The sequence below is a fragment of the Dermacentor albipictus genome, chromosome 1 (assembly GCF_038994185.2).
Source record: "Dermacentor albipictus isolate Rhodes 1998 colony chromosome 1, USDA_Dalb.pri_finalv2, whole genome shotgun sequence".
In the NCBI taxonomy this organism is placed as follows: domain Eukaryota; kingdom Metazoa; phylum Arthropoda; class Arachnida; order Ixodida; family Ixodidae; genus Dermacentor; species Dermacentor albipictus.
Genome location: NC_091821.1, coordinates 196,194,766 through 196,215,005, shown reverse-complemented (window position 1 = coordinate 196,215,005; position 20,240 = coordinate 196,194,766). Strand labels below are relative to the sequence as shown.

At 45.0% G+C, this 20,240-nt stretch overlaps 2 protein-coding genes across 6 annotated transcripts in view; one reads left to right on the top strand and one right to left on the bottom strand.

Annotated features, from left to right (window-relative positions):
• The window catches only part of LOC135903121 (GATOR2 complex protein WDR59-like), a 95,993-nt gene extending 89,275 nt beyond the window's left edge, over nt 1–6,718 (bottom strand). For 3 of the 5 annotated variants that reach the window (XM_065433498.1, XM_065433499.1, XM_065433500.1), the window contains exons 1-8: nt 6,349–6,718; nt 5,992–6,041; nt 5,428–5,557; nt 1,905–1,993; nt 1,707–1,787; nt 1,608–1,645; nt 1,404–1,492; nt 1,118–1,234 (exon numbers count right to left, since the gene is read on the bottom strand). In XM_065433498.1, coding sequence (XP_065289570.1) covers nt 1,118–1,234; nt 1,404–1,492; nt 1,608–1,645; nt 1,707–1,787; nt 1,905–1,993; nt 5,428–5,557; nt 5,992–6,041; nt 6,349–6,678 — 924 coding nt within the window. In that variant the 5' untranslated portion in view covers nt 6,679–6,718. The remainder of the gene's footprint in view (nt 1–1,117; nt 1,235–1,403; nt 1,493–1,607; nt 1,646–1,706; nt 1,788–1,904; nt 1,994–5,427; nt 5,558–5,991; nt 6,042–6,348) is intronic. The other 2 variants (XM_065433497.2, XM_065433496.1) reach the window with 2 other exon arrangements.
• Nucleotides 6,719–16,240: 9,522 nt separating this feature from the next.
• Nucleotides 16,241–18,588, top strand: LOC135903158 (centromere/kinetochore protein zw10 homolog). Its single transcript, XM_065433568.1, has one exon. It carries the CDS (start codon nt 16,272–16,274, stop codon nt 17,877–17,879), a length of 1,608 nt encoding a protein of 535 aa, XP_065289640.1. The 5' UTR covers nt 16,241–16,271; the 3' UTR covers nt 17,880–18,588.
• Nucleotides 18,589–20,240: the final 1,652 nt, after the last annotated feature.

Here is a 20,240-nt window from a genome sequence, read left to right as displayed (position 1 = left end):
TATGTCCCAGCAAGAAAGTAGCCTGCCTGCACTGTGATAGAGATGCAGCTGAAGTGCCTTCAACACCTGTGGCCAACCACCACAATATTTGTGGTTCACTGTGCCTGTAACTTCTACAGATTGCCAAGGGGAACAGCATCTGTTAAACATGACAAACACTGCCTTCTCTGCTGTCTCACTTTTACAAGGTTTGCATCTTTCCTTTTTCTGGTTATTCAGTCCAAAGTATACATAGTGTAAAACGAGATGCTGCATAACACCTCGCTTGCCATGGCTACTTGTACCAGTAGAGGGACCACTGGCTCTGTCACTCATACTGGCATGGTATACCTATAGCACATGGTGCATGCACGATATCAAGTGTGCAATAGTAAAAAGCATGGGAAGGTGGGCATCTGTATGCCAACACGTGGTTCTATAGATGATTCTCTTTTATTGTTTTTGCTAGCTATTATTTATTTTAGGCAAGTTTCTGCTATGTCGAACTGTCATTTATGTACACTGCATTTTAAACAGGTGACTTTGCTCGTGTACCCGATATCTTTTTATAAGGTTTGTAGCACACAGTCAGGTGCAAAGAGGAGTCGAATCACAGGCCACATTTCACTTTAAAGAATCTTGCAAGTAACAGAAGGGGTTGCACAGCTTGTAATGATTACACAACAAAATGTGTTACACAACAAAATGTGCAAGGAGAATGTCTACTGTAGGATGAGCAATGAAAATTCTGGCCTCTTCTGGGAGAATACTTTCAGCGGTAGGGTACTCAGGCAGAATACCACTAACAGGAACTAGAATGTAGATGGTCTGGAGAAATTAAAAAGCTCTCATCACACATTTGTGCACATAATGGGCATTTCTTTGCCGTGCCTTACATTTGAGAAATTGTTTCCAACTGGAGCAACTGCTAAGCGGGTAAGTGTTTATGACCATAAAGGCACAAGTTAAGCAACACACCCACCAGACTTTGCATTGCTCTCCTAGCATCATCTATGAAATGACCATCAAAGCCCTATTAACTTTTATATCCTCTCTGAAGACAGTTCACATGCTGACGTTCTGATAAGAATTACAACAGGTGAAAATGTTACAAAGCTTTAAAGACTTAAAATACAACCTTCACAGTTCCATCTTGACTAGAAGTTGCCAACTGGTGCTCACTTGCTGGACTCCAGTCCAGTCCGTAAATTTTTGATGAGTGAGCTGCTATGTACTGTACAGGACTGCCACTTTTCTGAAAACAGAAACGTGCATTTTAATTGGCTTGCAAGAAAATTTAGTAGATATAAATACTAGCACCACATTCTCAGCATACAAGCAGCACACCAGATATGACCATGTGTCTCAACAAGTCAGCACTAAAATGGACACAAGAGGAAAATACCTATGACAAAAGTACATACCCGTGTGTCCCATATCCTGACGTCACCATCATGAGATGTGGCCAGGACATGCTGTGTAACTTTGTTCCACTTCACTTGGCTGGCGCCAGCTAAAAATGTGTAATTGTCATAAACAGGTGGGTGGCTTTCACAGTACCAAACACAGGAAAACTTTGAGCAAGCCTGATATGACTGATGGGAACCTTAAATGAATTTTTAACTCACTGACTGCAGACAGGGATAAGTAGGGCTTCCGCAGGTCCCTGCAAGCACACTCCGAAGTTAATGAATCTGCAACTAATGTAGGAAAATAAATTATCCAACCTGCTATCCCAGATGTGGACATATGTGTCATATGACGAAGATGCGAAAAGATTTTCATCAAATGGTGACCAGTTGATGTCACTGAAAGAAGTGTAACATAGTTATGGTCTCAAGGGCAAGCTCCACATAACTGTGCAAGGCATTCGCATGTGCGCTGTAAAAAGTGGTGACTGGAAACATGGAAACACAAGTGCTTACCTAATAGCCCTCGTATGAGCCTTTAATATGGTGTGCTTTGATCGCAGATCACCATTGCACCACGTCAGAAGCTCCACATTCTGATTGCACTGAAAATTTGGTGTAAAAGCTTTTTAATCAACATGACAAAAAAAATTGTCTGTTAATGCCGAGAGCTCTATCTTACATTGTTTTCTTATGAAGATAAGTATCATAGTTTACTGCACTAACAAAAACAATAACCTACAAGGAGAGAACTCTAACCAAGTACACACAATAGTAACTGTACATCCACACATGACATCAGATGGTTACATTTTCCAACCAGTAGAATGGGGCCTGCTTCCCAAGAATCACTTGATGTAGGAATCATATTAGGTCCCAAGCCTTTTCCGAATGCAAAGAAACATTAAATTTTTATTTTCTTTTTTAATGCCTTCACTGGCTTAACTGACAAGCTCTAGCCTATTTACATCAATAACATTACCTCTGTCTCACCTGTACATACCATGACACTATACTTTCTAGATTTTTTTTTCTGCCCGCCTTCTCCTAAGAGAAAGTTCCCGATCCCCTTCCCTATGCAGAGTAGCATGTAGGCACTTACACTTACACCAGCAGAATTCTCTGCATTTCTTTAAAAAACTTTCTCTCTCTCCCCCCTGTCTCTCTCTCCAACCAGTGCATGAATAATGCTTTCAAAGCATTTAGTGTACAGCTTCGAAGATGCATAGTGTTCTGTATCACAAGGACTATATCTTTCTATTCGGATATGCTAGGAATGTGACCAAGTATGTTTAGCTGAAGACAGAAAACATCACTGCTACAAATACTTTATGTATTTCATGACTCTATGTAAATGTACAATCAGTGACATGTTTATGGAATATGGAATCCGCAACAAAAAATTCAATTTTCTAATATCCTCGTCACACAACCTGAATCTACAACATGCACAGTAGTAGTTATACACTCAAGTCAAAGCGCGTCTCTTAATTCTTAGCTACATGCCCAGGCTGCAGGAATTCATTCACGACCCCCATGTTCCACACTCCTTCGTGGTCAATTATTAGGGGTATGCAGATATTTGAACCTTTTGAATTATGAATCAGATATTGTCCTGTTTGAATAGCCACTATTTAGAAAGGAGAATATTTTTGAAATAGTTTTTGAATATTAAACGTTGCAAATTGTGCACAATCAAACATGAAATTGAAGCAAAAATGAAGCAAATGTCACTCCTGCCACATGTGGACATAAAGAATGGGAAGTCACCTAGAGCACGCTGTGTGCCTAAAGAAGCCCAACTTTTACAGTATACCACAATTATTTGCACTCAAATTTCGTGCAGACATGACATTTAGCAATGGGTACTGTGTGGTACTATTCATCGATGCTGCAACTGTGTGTTTTCTTGGGATGAAATCTGAATACACTCGATTGCAACATTACTTGTTACTATAGTGGCACCATCTGCCATTCCAAATAGAGAAAATGTGATTTGCTCCGCCATTGCTGCAGGGAATGTGCAATTTCGTTTCATTCTCAAAAGTATACGCAGATGCTAACAGCCTGACAAGACTGCTGTTTAAACCTGCATTCTACTAATTTTCAACCACGCATGCTACAAAAAATCCTGCTTATTTGTTAATTATGCTCCATTCAAGCTTTTGATTAGGTGCGCTTCATAATAGGCAGTGTAATGACAGAAACCTAATAATTTAATGCATAGTGGGAAGTCAACATTGGTTTATATTACGGTGAAAAAGGCTGCTCATTATTGAAAAACTATTAGAAAGATATTCAATATTCTGTTCAATTTGCTTTTGATGCTATTGAATTTGTATTAGAGTCAGGCTCAACAGTTACTATTCACACGCCCCTAACAATTATGCCGCGTTGGCGTACTACGTTTGAGAGTATTCCGGAATTTGTGAAACATGAAGCAATATCTCAATTTAGTATGTGAATTCGTTTCTAAAAACGAAACGCCAAACGCTTGGTTCAAGTGTTCCTTTCCAGCAGTATTTTAAACAAACAAAACTAAAAATGAAATTTCAGTTCGATTTTCGCGACTGTGTGTGTTATGTAGTCAGAAATATAAATCCTCGTAATACAGCGTTCATTTTGCCACAACTGCCACTGCTGTAAACACAACTGCTACAACACATTTAACTAGCTAGGCTTACGAGATGAAAAGTTGCATGCATGATTATTAAAAAAAAAAAAAATTAAAGAGCCACTCCACTCTGTACCTAAGGTGGATGACCAATGAAGCTGTAGCACATCACACAGGGTTAGACAAGGGTACATGTAATAATTTTCATCATTTGTTAATGGTAGTGATGATAGCTTTGTGATTACTGTGATATACTGATTGGTTCAGTAATAGCCTTAGACAGATTTTTGGCCAAAGTTAAACCTATACTCAACTGATGTTGAGTAGTTGAGCGACTTGGATTGGTGTGGCACTTCAAACCAAACTCTTCTAGCACAAACTGAGTGAAAGATTTCTTGTCTAGTTCTGAAATGTCCACACTGAAGTCTCCAACGATGATCACAGGGATACTGTCATCACAGCCTAAACCTATGGAAACTTCTCGATATCACACTAGGCGGGGCGCCCGGAGATACATACACAGTGGGTATCACAATTTTGTCTTTCGTTTGTACAACACAGACATCCCCACAGTCAGCGGCATTCTCCTCTCGCGAGTCAAGGGCGTATGGATGTACATACATTTTATCCTTTGTGTACATGGCAAGTGTCATGGCCTCCTGCTCATGAGTCCATGAGCTGTTCACAAACTATTCCAGAATAACCATCGACTTGAAACAATGCATCTTGATTTATTGATCTCATTTATTATTATTATTATTATTATTATTATTATTATTATTATTATTATTATTATTATTAGAGGAGTATTGAAGCCTGCTTCACCTCTGCCATAGGTCGGCCCGGGATAGCACTATCTCCGGGATGGATCCACACTCACCTTTTTATTGTTGATGCACAAACAAAAAATATGCAGCTTGACTTCTTTATTTCATTTATTATTATTATTAGAGGCGGACTGCTTGAAGCCTGCTTCACCTTCTGCCGCTCGTGGGCCCAGTATTGCACTATATCCTGGATCAGCTTACGCTCACCTTTTTTATTGTTGACACACGAACGCAAAAAATAAATGGAACCATAGCCACATACAGCTTCGCTGTAAAAAGGCTCCACATGAAAGAAAAGTCACCATGCTACCTTCATGTGGCATGCAACTGAAACATAGCAAATGAGATTCCGGCTAGCTCTCAACAAAAGAAGCGCTGACAGTGACAGAGGCTAGTGCAGCGTAATAATTTGTTTTCAGTCTATGTGAAAGTGGCCAAGACAACTTTTTAACCCATAAGTCCTACGCTGGTGACCACTCTTAAAATAACTGCACAAGAGACTTAAGGCTCGAGTGGAAGACATAATATCCGACATGTGTCAATATGTATATAAGCTTTGCTCGTTTAAATGGCAACGTGAACAAATGCAGTTACTTACAGCCAGCAAGAATGTGTCTGCAAGATGTGGATTCCATTCTGCAGTGCTTACTTCAAACTTGCTCTGGCGCACATTTTTTTTGACAGTGATATCGGGTGAGTCCAAGTTCACAAGAGCAATATATCGACGCCTGCAGATGTCAAGCAAGATTTGTCACAAATTTCTGGGCAAGCAATAACCATGCAGTGAAAATAGTCACTTCAAGCTCGAGGTTTCCTTTTCAGTGCTCGCCAAGTGAGCATAAATGAGTGTCCAGTATCTTGGCATTATTCCGCCCCCCATCGGGGTGAGGCCGCGGCGGTGGGGATTTGAACCCGCGACCTCCACGTAATCTAGAGTGAAGGTACTTTTTCGGAAAGTCAAACAAGTTTAACATTGCGGCCTTTCTTTTAGTCTCTCTCTCTTTCTTTTTGTTCTGTTTCAACACTTAAATACAAGTAAATCTTACGGTACACATATTAGACAATTTTTGGCATACTAATAATCTACTAACACTCCCTGCTAAAGTCGCGAATTTATGTCACAAGTAAACTAGTGTTTAAATTATATGTAACCCATACTAACCCTGCTAAAACGGCGTATTGTCCGTCAGAGTCCAGGGCCATCGCAGTAGCCTGCAAAGGAGCCAACGCATTACCAATAACATTACAGCTGTTCGACAAGTTGCTTCTCAGTCTGGCTGACAGCTATATCGTCGTTATGAGCGCGTTATCGTTTCCTTTGTGAGCAAGCGCTATCTTCAAGTTTTAAGGTAACGGCAACAATTTTGTACTGCGACCTGAGGTTGCAATGTTTACATAAGTAACCAAGCGAGGGCTGTGTGTAAACACCTTATTTCCGTCAGCAAAGACTGGGAGGCAAGCAATATCGCAGGAAGCTCTCTGCATGTGAAAGTTAAACAGAACAAATTATGAGAAATACCTGCAGATCCTTGTGCTCCGAGACAACATAGGACAAATTCACTGCTGCCATGCTCGGCGTCGGATGAAGCGGCTGTGGGGAAGAGCCGCCGATGCCGCCGACGCGGCCCTGACGGGGTTGCTCGACCACATCGCGCCGACATCGCATTTCGCCAAATACGCGTTTGGAGCGTGGCTTCGAGGCAGGCATAATGGGCACTTCGCTGTCGAGATGACAGAGGATGCGAATGGTCTGTTGCTCACAGGTAGATCGCAGACACACGGAGACTTCCACAGGTCCTGCCTCTCCAAGCAGTTGTCTCCGAGACCGAGATGCACTTCTGTGGAACATGGAACGCCAGGTGCCCGCGTGACGCTCGTGCGAAGCGCGTGCGTACCTGCACGAGGAGTTCCCAGGTCGCGTGCGTGCTGGGGAGTTGTGTTAATGAGAAAAATGAAGACTTAGCGTTTAAGAGCCTGCAGTCAATTCCCACCAGCAAGATCTTAAATAAACATCATACCCCGCTTGGAGAAATTGCGGAAAAAACACTTTATACAAGGAAACTAGTGAAAACGGAGAAAACATGCAGTACATGTGCTTACTCCTCACCCCCATTTCAATCATTCCGACCTGTCTGCTCAGACACAGCTACCAGCGCAGGTACTGATTGTGCATAATACGAGATCTGAAACATTGCCTTGGCGCTCTTTGGCCGCACCTGGCCCTTGAGCCAGTAACAACCAATAACTATAATCCGATCTGAAAGTGTATTCAGTTGACTTCTGTGCAGGAGAAGAATGAAGTTAGTTTTATATGATGAAGCATATGTTGGCATGATGCAACAAAGAACGAGTGTTTGCGCTGTGCAGGCCATCTCACTGGTGGCAGACGACCACAACGATAGAGTTTCCTACTAAAAATTTAGTAGGAAGCTATAGGAAATTCACAGAATAAAAATGGGTTGAATCGCATACGGCAGACATTGCCAGCTCCTGACTGGAAGCTTACCTTACCATTATCATTGAAAAGGAAGGTTCACAATCAGCGCATTTTACCAGTGCTGACATATGGGGCAGAGACTTAGAGACTGACAAAGAAGCTTGATAACAAGGTAAGGACCGCGCAAAGAACGATGGAACGAAGATTGCTAGGCATAACGTTGAGAGACAGAAAGAGAGCGGTTTTGATAAGAGAGCGAGTGAGTGTCAACTTGCAAACGGGTATAGACGATATCCTAATTGACATCAAGGGAAAAAAAATGTAGCTGGGCAGGTCATGTAATGCGCCGGTTAGATAACCGTTGGACCATTAGGGTTACAGAATGGGTACTAAGAGAAGAGAAACGCAATTGAGGACGACAAAAGACTAGGTGGAGCGATGAAATTAGGAAATTCGCGGGCGCTAGTTGGAATCGGTTGGCGCAGGACAGGGGTAATTGGAGATCGCAGGGAGAGGCCTTCGTCCTGCTGTGGACATAAAACAGGCTGATGATGGTGATGATATAATAGTTACAGGTGATTGATGACCCATTCGGCTTTAAAGTCTGGTCACTTAGCTGGCAAAAGTAACTTCAATTTAATGTCACTGAAGAGAATTGCAGCTCCGCAGTAACCATCAGAACAACAGAGGCTTTTCTGAACTTTGCAGGATTGCCGTGTGACAACAGCAGCATATAGCCGAAACTTTTGCAACTTACTATTGCGCCCGTACCTGTGGGTTTGCGTAATGCAACCTTGGAGCAAGTTGAGAGGGCTTGCCTAGAGTCACTGGGAAAAATAGGCTTGCGCACATGGAGGAAGGAAACTGAGGAGAGGCCCTACCCGCTCCGCGCGCTAGGAGAAAAGTGTGGAGGCAGTGACGTAGTATGGTCTCATCTTTTTTGCTGATTTTTTATTTCTTTGCCGTAGCGGCCACGCCTTTCGAGCCACAATGGCGGCTTTGTTTTGGTTCTGTGTGCTCACAAGTGTTGCTCCGTAGGTTTCGTACCGTGGCAAAGGCGCCGTGCGGGCAAGGTTGCGGTGGTCGTGTTTTGTTGCGCTACGTTATCTGGACCGTGCTCTCCCAGATGTTGCTGTGGCCAGGTGGGACAGGAGGAAGTAAAGTTCGTGAAACGAACGCGCATGCGACGCTGTACGCAATGTACCGCGCCACAGCAATGACAACGGACGAAGGAATATCCGCGGGAAATTTTGCCCTCTTTCGCGGAATCATGCTAACGATTGCTTAGTATTGCTGCGTAGCGCGCGCGTCCGAGCAGCACGGTTGCGCGCAGCGCGGCGTGGTTTCGCGAGAAATGTAAACAAGAGAGGAGAGCTGGCCCGATAGGCGGAGCAACACCATGAGCAACGCGAACTTCCGGCTTCATTTTAGCTTCACAAAGAGTGACGTCAGGGCCTCTCCTTAGTTTCCTTCCTCCGTGCTTGCGCAGAAGCCTGTCACATTTTATGAGGAATTATTGTAGTAACATCAACTTTCTTTTGTCGCACCTCCTGCGGGGCAAAGGATCGACCATACCATACCACGGCAGCAGTTTTCCGTGAAAGTTGTCCATACGCTAGCAGCATGGCCGTATTACCTGGTATTACTGGCTTCCATGCTGGTTTGTGTTATCACGGGTGTGTTGCAATTCTCGCTAGCATTGGAGACAGTCTACGCAGACAACTAAGGAGACAGTTGGAGACAGCTTCGATGCCAAGTAATGGAACGCATTTCGAGGCGTCTGTAACATAGAGCTTCCTACAGGACGGAATTTTGACGCTTTGGCGCTGCAATTGTTGTGCTACTATGAGAATTAAGGGAAATACATGGATTTGTCTGATATTCGTGCTTCGGGATTCAGACGTTCTTGGGGCTTTGTTTATTACGCTTTATATGCCTTCATTGTCGTAAATTTCAGAGCAATCTATACTCCTCGAAGTGCATAAGACGCTGCAAACACGCACAATTGCTACTAATTGCAACGAGTGAGCTTGTCAAGGTAGCCAAATCGAAACGCGCAAGCGTCTCAAGGCACTGGGTTGCCCGCGATAAATTCATAAGGGTGTTTCATATCGTCAGTCAATGCATGCGTCCGTGACGTAATTGTTTCAATATCGGGCTTCTGTACCAGAGGTCTTGTGTTCGAATACTGCCGTCAGACAATTTCAATAATAATTATTTATTACGTGGTACATTGCTTAAAATTACTATTTGACAAAGTCACGAAGCCGTTTGAAGCCAGAAGAACGAAGTTTAGGCAAATCCGTGTACTTCCCATAATTCCCATGCTGGCTCCGCTCCCATTGAAGCTAACGTTTTTAGAGTTCTAAAAAGGTTGATTGAAGCTCCCGTAGACACTAGCGTCAGAGTTCCCTCTAGTAATTATTGTACGAAACTCTATGGTCTGGAACACCGTGGTCTGGGGCCGAATCTTATAACGGTTCGGTTGGGGAACCGTTCGTTTGGCCTCACCTGGTTGGCCAAAATTTTGGTTACGTCACAGGTCGTCAGAGGCAGCGGGGCGGTATCGCAATTGGTAGTGACTACAGTGACGGGGCCCGGTACTTTAACATCAGCACTACAGTGCCGGGGCCGTCATTACAAACGATGTCGGTATTGTGGGCGAGGACTTACGGAGTCGCCAGCTGTCGGAAGCGCCTCACTTGCGTAGTCTGAGGAATAACGCGGCGCGCTCCGCATAGGTTTGGCTATCGGCGCTAAATAAACATACTACGCGGGAGCTCTCCTGGACATTTTAACGCGATAGCGTAAAGGAGCTCGTGTCGCAGAAAAGCCGGTGTCGTCGGCGTCCGCGGCGTTGACCGTGAGCGATAAATCACTGCAGGCACTTCATAAATAAAAAGCAACTTCGAAGATGGGCTGGGTGGGAATCGAACCAGGGTCTCCGGAGTGTGAGACGGAGACGCTACCACTCAGCCACGAGTTTTTTTTTGTCTTTATTACCGACATGGCAACAAGGCTACAAAACAAGACATTTTAACAATAGACAACGGTCACGACAACATCTCTGCCATTGGTTGGCAGTCACAGGGCTAAAATCGCTTAAAATTCGCTAGCTCAGTCATCACACTGAGCCATGTTGGTGTTGGTTGCACTCAGCCACGAGTTCGATGCTTGAAAGAAGTACAAAAGCGCTTCTAGTGAATGCGGTGTTGCCTTAGAAACGTGCCGTAGAAAGTTATACTGTGGTGTATATCGGTAATTACGAGCATATAACTTACGGAAGTCGCATTTACATGAGTAGTGCAGTACGTTTCCGCAACATTTCTTCTGTGCTTACCGCACACGCAGAGCCATCTTGCGGCAAACACAGAAGACCCTCTCCTCTCAATGTACGGCGCTGCCCCGACAGGTGGCGCGCCACGGCTGTGCGCGGACCGGTGCCAGGCGCGTCGCATGCCCCGACTCCCTCTCCCCTCACGACGCTTCGCCGTTCTCCCACACGGGTTGCAGACTCAAGCGCCGTTCCTTTCTTTAGATTACTATCTATCTATCTCTCTGCCCGTGCCGATCACGACGTTCGGCTGGCGTAGATCGTTTCCTCCTCCGAGACACCGAGTTCTTTGGTTCGTGCCGTTTGCTCAGGCGCACATTTCGTTGCCGCGCCGAACACTGCGTTGCTCGACGCTCACCGTGTCCGATGCGGGGCGCCTCGTAAGTGATCGCTGCGCCGTAGCGCATTGTCTTACACCCCTTGGCGGGTCGACGGGAACGCTGTCGCGTTCCATTCTTGAAGGCGAAGCTTAAGCGTCCTCCAATTTTTTATTACATTTTATTGCGAAAGCAATACAGTGCTCGCACTTTCGGCCCATCGGTGGTCGTGGCGCCTCCTTACACTGCTGCGCGTCACGTGACTGTGTGACGTCATGCCAGACCGAGAGACGGGGCCCCAGCTCGCGGCATCGATGGTGGAGGCGAAGCCTTGCGCGCCGCTGCGGCGGCGCTACCGAGAGAGGGCGCTCGCTGGTGTGACGTCGCGCTAGGAGGATAAATGGGGCTACAGCTCGGCTCCTCGCAGTGGTCGGCGCGCTGCCTTGCGCTATGTCGGATGATGTATAGCCATGAGTTTAACAAAGGGCAACCATGTCCACGCCATCAGCCGAACCAAGGTGCAGCCAAGGGTATTGCTTTCGCAATCTTCCAGGCTTAACCAAGCTAAGCCTTCAGCCAATTTTTTTCGCAAGTACTCTCGAAATGACAGAATCATCTTACCTTTAAAATATTAATCTTGGACAAACAGAAGGCACATAATGGTTTACAGACGCTTTTTACCTACTTACTGTACGTACGGTAAGCTGGGACAGTGCGCGTGGTCGCCGCGATCGATTCCCCCGAACCGGTTTCTTGCGTTAAAGGTAGCAATCGCCGAGAGAAAACTATGTGGAATATGTTCTTATAGTGGGCCGTATGTATAACCAAATGGAGCATCACAGAATGAAGCTTCAATGCAGCGATCGCACGGTTTCGCGGTGACCGACTGCGCGTCTGCATGCATGTCCGCGCACAATGTTTCGCTTTCGCTGCGAGAGCGTTTTCGCACCGTGCCGTGATCTTTATGCCGCAGTATATGAGCATTTTACTGTACGCAAGCAACCATTGTTGCATGTACACTATCAGAGCTGTTCAAAAATAATTTCGTTATATATAGGGACTTCGACGTCTATACGGCGACTTGTGCTGTGCCGTCGCGATGATTCAGTATTTTCTTTTTTTTTCTTCTAAAGTCTTCGAAGCTTCAATATCATTATTTCTCAAGTTGCATCGCCCTGGATGCTTATCGGTCTTCTAAGCGAGCAAATACCCGCTGCTTCTTTTTCTTAATCCAGCACAGTATTCTTTGCCTGGTGCTACACAAGCATCAACATATGCCATGCCTTTTTTTAATGCGCTTTGTACCGTTCCCTTTCCATTCCAGTAAACTTTCTTTCTTTCTTTCTTTCTTTCTTTCTTTCTTTCTTTCTTTCTTTCTTTTTTCTTTCTTTCTTTCTTTCTTTCTTTCTTTCTTTCTTTCTCATCATCATCATAGGTGTTACAGTGCATACGCAAAAGACTGTTGGACCCAATAGCCGCAGGCTAGTGGTTGGGTCCGGATGCGAAATACAATACACATTCGGTTCAAGCATAGGGGGATCAATGCAGAGGATGAATGCAACACATTAGCCCATTAAAAACAGAAAAAAGAGTTTTTTTTACAGCATGAGCGCTATAACGTAAAACTATTCCAAACTTTTCTATTCCAATTCTGCTATCAGCCATCCACAATTGGTCAAAAACTTTTTTCGACCACGCCCATTTCATCTGTCTGTCACGCGAGGTCACGAAAACCGCGATACCTCCTCATCTGATATGATGTGTACGCACTGATTATGCATGATTTGACAGAAAAAAGAAAAACAGTCATTTCTGATTCGACCCTTTTTCGCCATTAGCCCTTGGCTACTGGTAAAAAGTTTTCGGGCTGCACCCACTTCACCTGCCTGTCACGCGACGTCACAAAACCGCACAAACTCACCGCGTCAAAGTGACGTGTATGCGATAAAGATGCATTAATATGCCGAACAAAACTGAATTTTCTTCGGAATAGCCGCAGGCTTCCCCGTTCCGAAAGGAATAAAAGATGGCTGCCACCGATCGCTGAGACGCCGGCTACTCGCACCTGCCGGAGAGCATGGGTGTATTTGCGTATAATAAAACTTCTTGCGTGGCTGTGTAACGTTTTCGAGCCCTTTCGGCACGTTAACCACCTCATTCTGTCAACTCTTCTTTGCTGAGGGTCAGGTTGAGCGTCATTCTTAAGATTCCGTTGCATGCCGTCGGGATTTTCGACCAGCCACCACAAGCTAAGTAAGGGGAAGCCGACCAATCGCAGACGCCGGCACCACCCTCTTCATCCGGTTATCGATTTTCAGTGCACTGGCTCTGCCCCAGTGAATCCCTCTCCACTTGAGCGTTCTCCTCGTCTCTTGTCAGCCAATTAGATACGACAAGCCGCTCAGTGTAGGCAATGTTGTTCGTTTTTCAAGCAAACAAAAGTGACCTCCTGTGAACAAGGAGAGCGTTTGATTGGTCTGTTCAGACAACCCTGCGGGTGACCGCCCGGTGCTTGCGTCAGTGGTTACGCAAATTTGACGTCAGGAGATTGAAATAGAAACATATTGGAATAGTTTTACGTTATAGGGCCCCATGTATAAAAATTATCACCAGTTACATAAATTATCAAACCGCAAAGAAGAGAACGCCAAGCAAGAATACAGGCACCATATCAGTGGTTTATAGCTAATAAATATGATTGTAGTGCTTTGCCAAAATTTTGTGCTTTTTTGGAGGGTATGTTGTTGCATGTCTCCAAAGGCTATCAGGGGACACAAGATTGGTGCAAAAGAAATTGAAGTCGCCCCTGAGAAAGTTCCTTCAGCAGTTCTGGACGACAGAGTTGAGATAGGTGAAATCCGGAACTATTTTACCGATGATGGGTGGGCCGCGCTCACTGCAACAATTACTCAGAAGCGTAATCATGGTTTTTGGACATGTAGTGCATGTCGGCAAAGGGTTCATGATAACGCCATTGGGTGTGACGCGTGCCTGAAGTGGCTGCACTTTAAATGTGTGTCTGCCACGTCTACGCCAAAAAGTAAGGTATGGTTTTGTCGGAATTGTGTGAAATTTTCGAAATTATGCAAAGTTTTCTCAATATTGGCGTGTTCAGATTACGCTAATCAAAGTCCCATTACCATTTTTTTTGTTTTCTATGGAATTTTTATATGTGATGGGCGAATATGTTGATACAAAGGAATAACCCTTAGATGTGCATGAAACGCTCTAGTTTTCTTGGGAAAACGTTTTATGTGACAAGAAATGGAGCATGCTACTTTTGCGATTTCGCAAAGTTCCAAGTCTGGGGCCCTCCTGCATGCAAAAAATTTTTTGCCATGCTTGATTATTTTCTCATGTAAGCCTAACAACTTGTATTGTTTCAAACACTAAGTAATATTTTTTTTGTTGTCTTCTTATTCTGGGAGAAATTCCTAAACATTTCTTCACGAGCTACGCGCTACGAAGAAGCCACTTTTCAGCCCAACCTTCACGCAAGATGTATCGAGATTTGATCGCTGAGAAAATATTAATGTGCAACAAAAATGTATCGTGTATGCAGGAGGGCCCCAAACATGGAACTTAACGAAATCGCAATAACGCTCTTCTCCGCCTTTTGTCATATACGATCACGGTCATGGGACCTCGATTACCGTTATTATATCAACATGTCCATATATATGTTCGTATTTTTGTCATATGTCAATGTGGTTAAAGAGCCGGACCCCGTTTCTATAGTGTAGATGTTAAAGTGCCGGGCCTCGCCACTGTAGTGCAGATGTTAAAGTACCGGGCCCCCGTCACTGTAGTCACTACCATCGCAATTTATGAAAATCATCTTCAAAGCGAACCGGTCGTAGGAACCGGCGAAGGGATGGTCCGCTTTGGGTTCCGTTGCTGTGGCTTCGCTGTTGACTTGCGACCCTGGCCGCGCGAGCCAGTCGCACGAGCCCGGAGACACGCGGGCGACGCGTGCGCGTGCGTCGGTTGCGTCGGAGGCTATTACTTGCCTTTGTCGGCTGCTTGGCGTTGCTCTTTCGGTGTCGACCACGGCTGGAAGTGCGATACGCGTTCGAAGTGACGGATAATGAGTTGCACCGCCCTTGCCGGCTTTCCAGGTAGACCTTTTGCAGGCTACGCTATCAAATGGAGGAGACTCGGGTGCAAACGTACCAGTGGTCATTACACGCAGATGAAGGAATCTTGCGCGCTGCGGTACATCGCCACCTGCCTGCAGCTCCTAAAGGTCGGTCGGACGCGAAGCATTCGTAGGAATGGCCTAGATCTCTGCTGCCGACACTGTCCACAAAGTTGCTCTCACAATTACTGTGTTGGCCAGTAGAAGGGCTGGGTCAGCTTTCCCGTGACCTCCGCTTCAAAGCCAATGCCATGGAGATATTTGCATGGTGAGATCGAATTGCCAGTGCTATCGCCAGCGTGAATAGCTCGCAGATCACCGTTCAGCAATCAGAAGGGTTCAACCTAGGCTGGTTCAGCGCTTCCTTCGTTCGGCTAGTAAAACTATACAGTCAGGATGGGAAGATATTGTGGAGATCTCTTATTTGGCTGCCCTTTTTTCTCTAGTTCCCGGGAGTGCCACACTTTGTTCCTCAATTTCACGGCACAGGGCGCACCGTCAGCACCACACTCTGAGATTTTACTTCGCGCAGACAATGCAGGGCCGGTATATCGTAATGTTCGATTTCAAGTTCCATTGCATTTATCACGCGACGCGCCGTGGAGCAGATCGCAGGTATAGCGGCAGCACGCCGGCGAGCGAGTCATGTCCGAGCCGATAACGAAGGGCGAAAAAAGAAGGAAAATTGATATAGTCGGCTAGTAAAGGTGTCCCTAAAAACCAGTCCATAGTTTTGTCGTGCTCGCTACTCAAGAAGTGCTGGCAGTGCGTTCCTGTTGCGTCCATCGTGCGCGCGAGCTCCTGGTAGCACACGACATAGCGCTGCGCTCTGCCAACTCATTTACGCTTCAGTCTATAAAGCTCGAAAAGTAAAAGCGAAAATGCACAGTTTAAATATTACTAGTACTATTATTCAAAATTTACCTCACTCAAGTTTAAGTATATGCTTTCTTTATTCTCTTTCTTTTTAGTATTTTTATCAACGCAAGGTATTGATCGCTACTTTTACTTATGCATTCACAGTTTATTTTTCATCTTGGATAATACATCTATTTTATTTTTTTTCTGTTATTTATTTATTAACCATTTTTTTTATTTATTCAATCATATTACCACCCGATTCGTGGCCTATCCCCCATAGTCGTTTAGTGCCATTGATTGAGGCTTCATCATCATCATCTTCCTTGACTTTCGATCGTCGGTGTTTTTAGCTATCATGTCGCTCATTGCGGAAGTCCTACAACCTAAGGAGCCGTTAGAAAAGGGTAACTTTAAGGCTGCAGTGTCCCGACTGTCTCGCAAGATCGACGACTTGAAGACTGACATGCAGAAAGAGCTGGTTTTCAAGTATGACATATTCTTGACGTACTACCGAGACGCCGAGCATTTGATGCGATGCCTGAAGGCAGCTGTCGAAGATGTGGAAGAGGTGTTCAAAGATATCGAGGACCACGCCAAGCCGCGGCTAGTGCAGTCCACGACCGAGTTCGAGGTGCTCTCTTGCGAGTTGGCTGCCATGCATCGAGACGCAGTCGTCGCAGATACGTCGCAGATACTTCGCTATGCGCGCCTTCACGAACTGCTGGAAGAGGCGGAGGCGCAGTTCCTGTCGGAAGATCTCCTGGCCTGTTCACAGCTTCTGGAGGAAGTCGGTAGCGTCGTGAGCGAGCTCGAAGGCGGCCGCCCTGAGATGCAGCTCGTCGACGCGCTGCACACGGAGCACATTATTCGTAGTGAACGGCTCATCTACAAGCTGTCAGAGGTTTGGAAGCGTTACATAATCTGGAAAGTGGGCCGGACGCCTCATGTGACTGAGCTTACGGTTGCCACAGTCCAGAAGGAAGAGGCGAAGGCGTTCGCCAGGCTTGTGGAAGCTGTTCAGAGGCAAGGACAGCTCTGCGAGAAAATGTCCCGATTCGGCCGCTCGCTATTGGCTGACATCGTCACACCGATGGTCAAGTACGAGTCCGCCATCGTCACATCGCTGGATTCCTCGAGGTTTCGCGTCGAGTTTAACGAGTCGAAAGCGCCGCTCGTGAAGGACGTGCTCGCGAATTTGTCAACGCTCTTTACTTTCCTAACAAACCGTTTGCGAGCGCACGACGTTATCGGTGTAGACTTGATTAGGGCGATGGGTAGTGTGATCGGTACCGAGTTTTTCGACACGGTTGCCAAGTGCTGCCTCAAACCTGCCGCACCTAGCGACGGCAGCCGTCTGCACAGCTATCCGGCCAGTGGCCTCTTTAATTTCCACAACCAGTTACTTGTGACGAACTTCCTTTCGTCTGAGAAGACTGGATTTTACAGCCTTGTCTCTCACCTAGAGGCCCTGTGCATTAACAAGCAGAGCCAGAACATCCTTCTGCAAGCAAGAGCTATTATGAAACATGATATGCACAACGCCGTCGTGTTTGGAGAGCCACCATTAAGCAGGAAGCAGATGTCGTCACTAGAACACTGCTTATATGGGAGCCCATTCCAATTCCCTATGTGGCAAGTGAGCAAATTCGTGAAAGAGCTGGTCGCCTTGCTGAAGACAATGGTAGATGGAGCCAAAGACAGTTCTGATGTCAGCTGCACTGAGCAAGCAGCCTGGCAGGTGGGTGCCGTAGGCCACATTTGTGAGCTTTACTGCTGCGTCGCTCCTGCACACCACCAGCACGCAATCGAGACCATCCCAGTGCAGACAGCAATACATCACAACAACTGCCTCTACATGGCCCCTGAACTGTTCTGCTTAGGTGTGTGGTTTCATGGACGTACTACACTTGAGGAAGTCGCGTCGAGGATCCGTTGGATTGGAAGGGTTGCCCTTTGCCAGTAGGTGGACAGTCAACGAAAGCACCTCTTGGATTTCTTGAGTGAGGTGTCAATATCAGAAAATAAGCAGGGCCTCGATGCAGCTCTGCGGCGTTGCTTGTTCCACATAGAGTAGCTCAATAGAGAGGCTAGATGTCTTGCCAATCACAAGCTACTTAGACACTGCGGGCAGCCTCCTCAACTCAGTGCTTCGGCATGTTGTCAAAAGTGTGGTTGGCATGGAAGACATTGCATCCACACTTTCAGAAGAACTAGCTCAAGTGTTTGAGAATTAAGGTTGTTGACCAAGCTGTTAACATATTTGACATTCCTGCCTGCTCATCGGATGCAAGAATTCTTCCCTCTATGTGGCCACGAAGAGGAAATTCTGCGAGCTCAAAAACCTGCTTCGCTTTAATTTCAGAGAAGTCATGGACTGATGGGCTGATGGTAGGGGCCCCCTTGGAGCATGCTTTATGCCGGATGAATTGAAGCGGCTGATCAGGGCACCCTTCCAGAACACGGACAAACGAGCTGCTGCACATATTCGGTCAAGCAGTGTTTACATGGAATCTCAGGCTGTCCCACCTAATTAACACTTCGTTCTTTCTTAGTACGTTTACAAATGCTTTTCTTTAAGTGTCATATTGTATCTGCTTGTGGAGAGCATTGAGAGGACATGATATGTGTGGATCAAATTTGGCATGTCAATCATTATTTGCATGAATTTTCTTATGGCACTGAATAAAAAGAAGGGGGGGGGGGTGAGGCTTGAGATTTTGTGGCGAATTGACGTGCTTTTCGGGTTCCGTGGCGGCGACGAAATCATAAGTTTTTGTGCATGCTTTGAGCTTGCTTTTTGAGAGAGTTCTGTGTTTGCATAATAATCAGGTTACAAATGGGGATTATACATACATACAGAGAGAGGTCCCATAGTCATCAGACTGTACAGGGGACCTCCCATTGCAAATGAGTAGGATATATAAATACAACGCAGCTATATGCAAACACAAAAGACACCATATTATGTTTGTCACTAGCTTACGCTGTAAGATATTTAACGACACAAAGCACTTATTAATATAATTATAACGATCAAATTGTTATATCGAGTGCAAAAATTTACGAAGGTTTGATTTGAATGTGTAAAAATGAGAGAATATCTTAATATGACATGGTAATGAGTTCCAAAGTAGTGTGGCTGAAAAATTAGTAGTAAATTTACCATAATTAGTTCTAGGTTTTGGTAGTAAAAAGCTGTTGGTAGAAGCGAAACGGGTAGACGTGGAATATGGATACTGGCTGGTAGTAATTATAGGGAACGGGAGCTTTCCGTTAACAGATTTATAAACAAGTATTCCAAGTGAGTATTCATTTAGTTTCTGTAACGATAAAGTGCCATTAGATCTGAGCAATGGAGATGCTTCCGATGTGTAGCTGCTACGTGTAATAATGCGAATTGCTTGATTTTGGGTATGCTGTAGTGGAGACAAATGTGCGGGATACGTGTTTCCCCATGATGATATGCAATAATTAATATGCGTGTGGATAAAAGCGTAGTAGAGGAAGATGTGTGTCTTCATATTAAAGAAATTGCGAACATTAATTAATATTCTAAATCCATATGCTGTCTTCTTTGTTAAGGATAAAACATGCTCGTCAAATTTCAGGTGTTTATCTAATATGACGCCAAGAAACAGTGCACTGTCAGTAGGATAAAGTACAGTGGAAGCAAATGTTAGCGATGGATAAACTGAGATATGTTTTTGTTTAGCTGAGAAGACGGCGAAGATAGATTTGGCAGTATTAATGTGTAGTCTGTTTAGTTGGCACCAGGTTACAATATTTGCCGCGTTGTGATTAAAAGGTGTCCCTGAGAACCAGTTCACGGTTTTGTCGCGCTCGCTACTTAAGAAGTGCTGGCAGTGCGTTCCTGTTGCGTCCATCGTGCGCGCGAACTCCTGGTAGCACACGACATAGCGCTGCGCTCTGCCAACTCATTTACGCTTCAGTCTAGAAAACTCAAAAAGCAAAAGCACAAATGCACAGTTTAAATATTGCTACTACTATTATTAAAAATTTACCTCACTGAAGTTTAAGTATATGCTTTTTTATTTTCTTTCTTTTTCAGTATTCCTATCAACGCAAGGTATTGATCACTACTTTTACTTATGGATTCACAGTTTATTTTTCATCTTGGATAATATATCTATTAAATTTTTTGTGTTAGTTATTTATTAACCAATTTCTTTTATTTCTTCAATCATATTACCAACCGATTCGTGGCCTATCCCCCATAGTGGTTTGGTGCCATTGATTGAGGATTGGATTGGAAGGGTCGCCCTTTGCCAGTAGGTGGACAGTCAACGAAAGCACCTCTTGGATT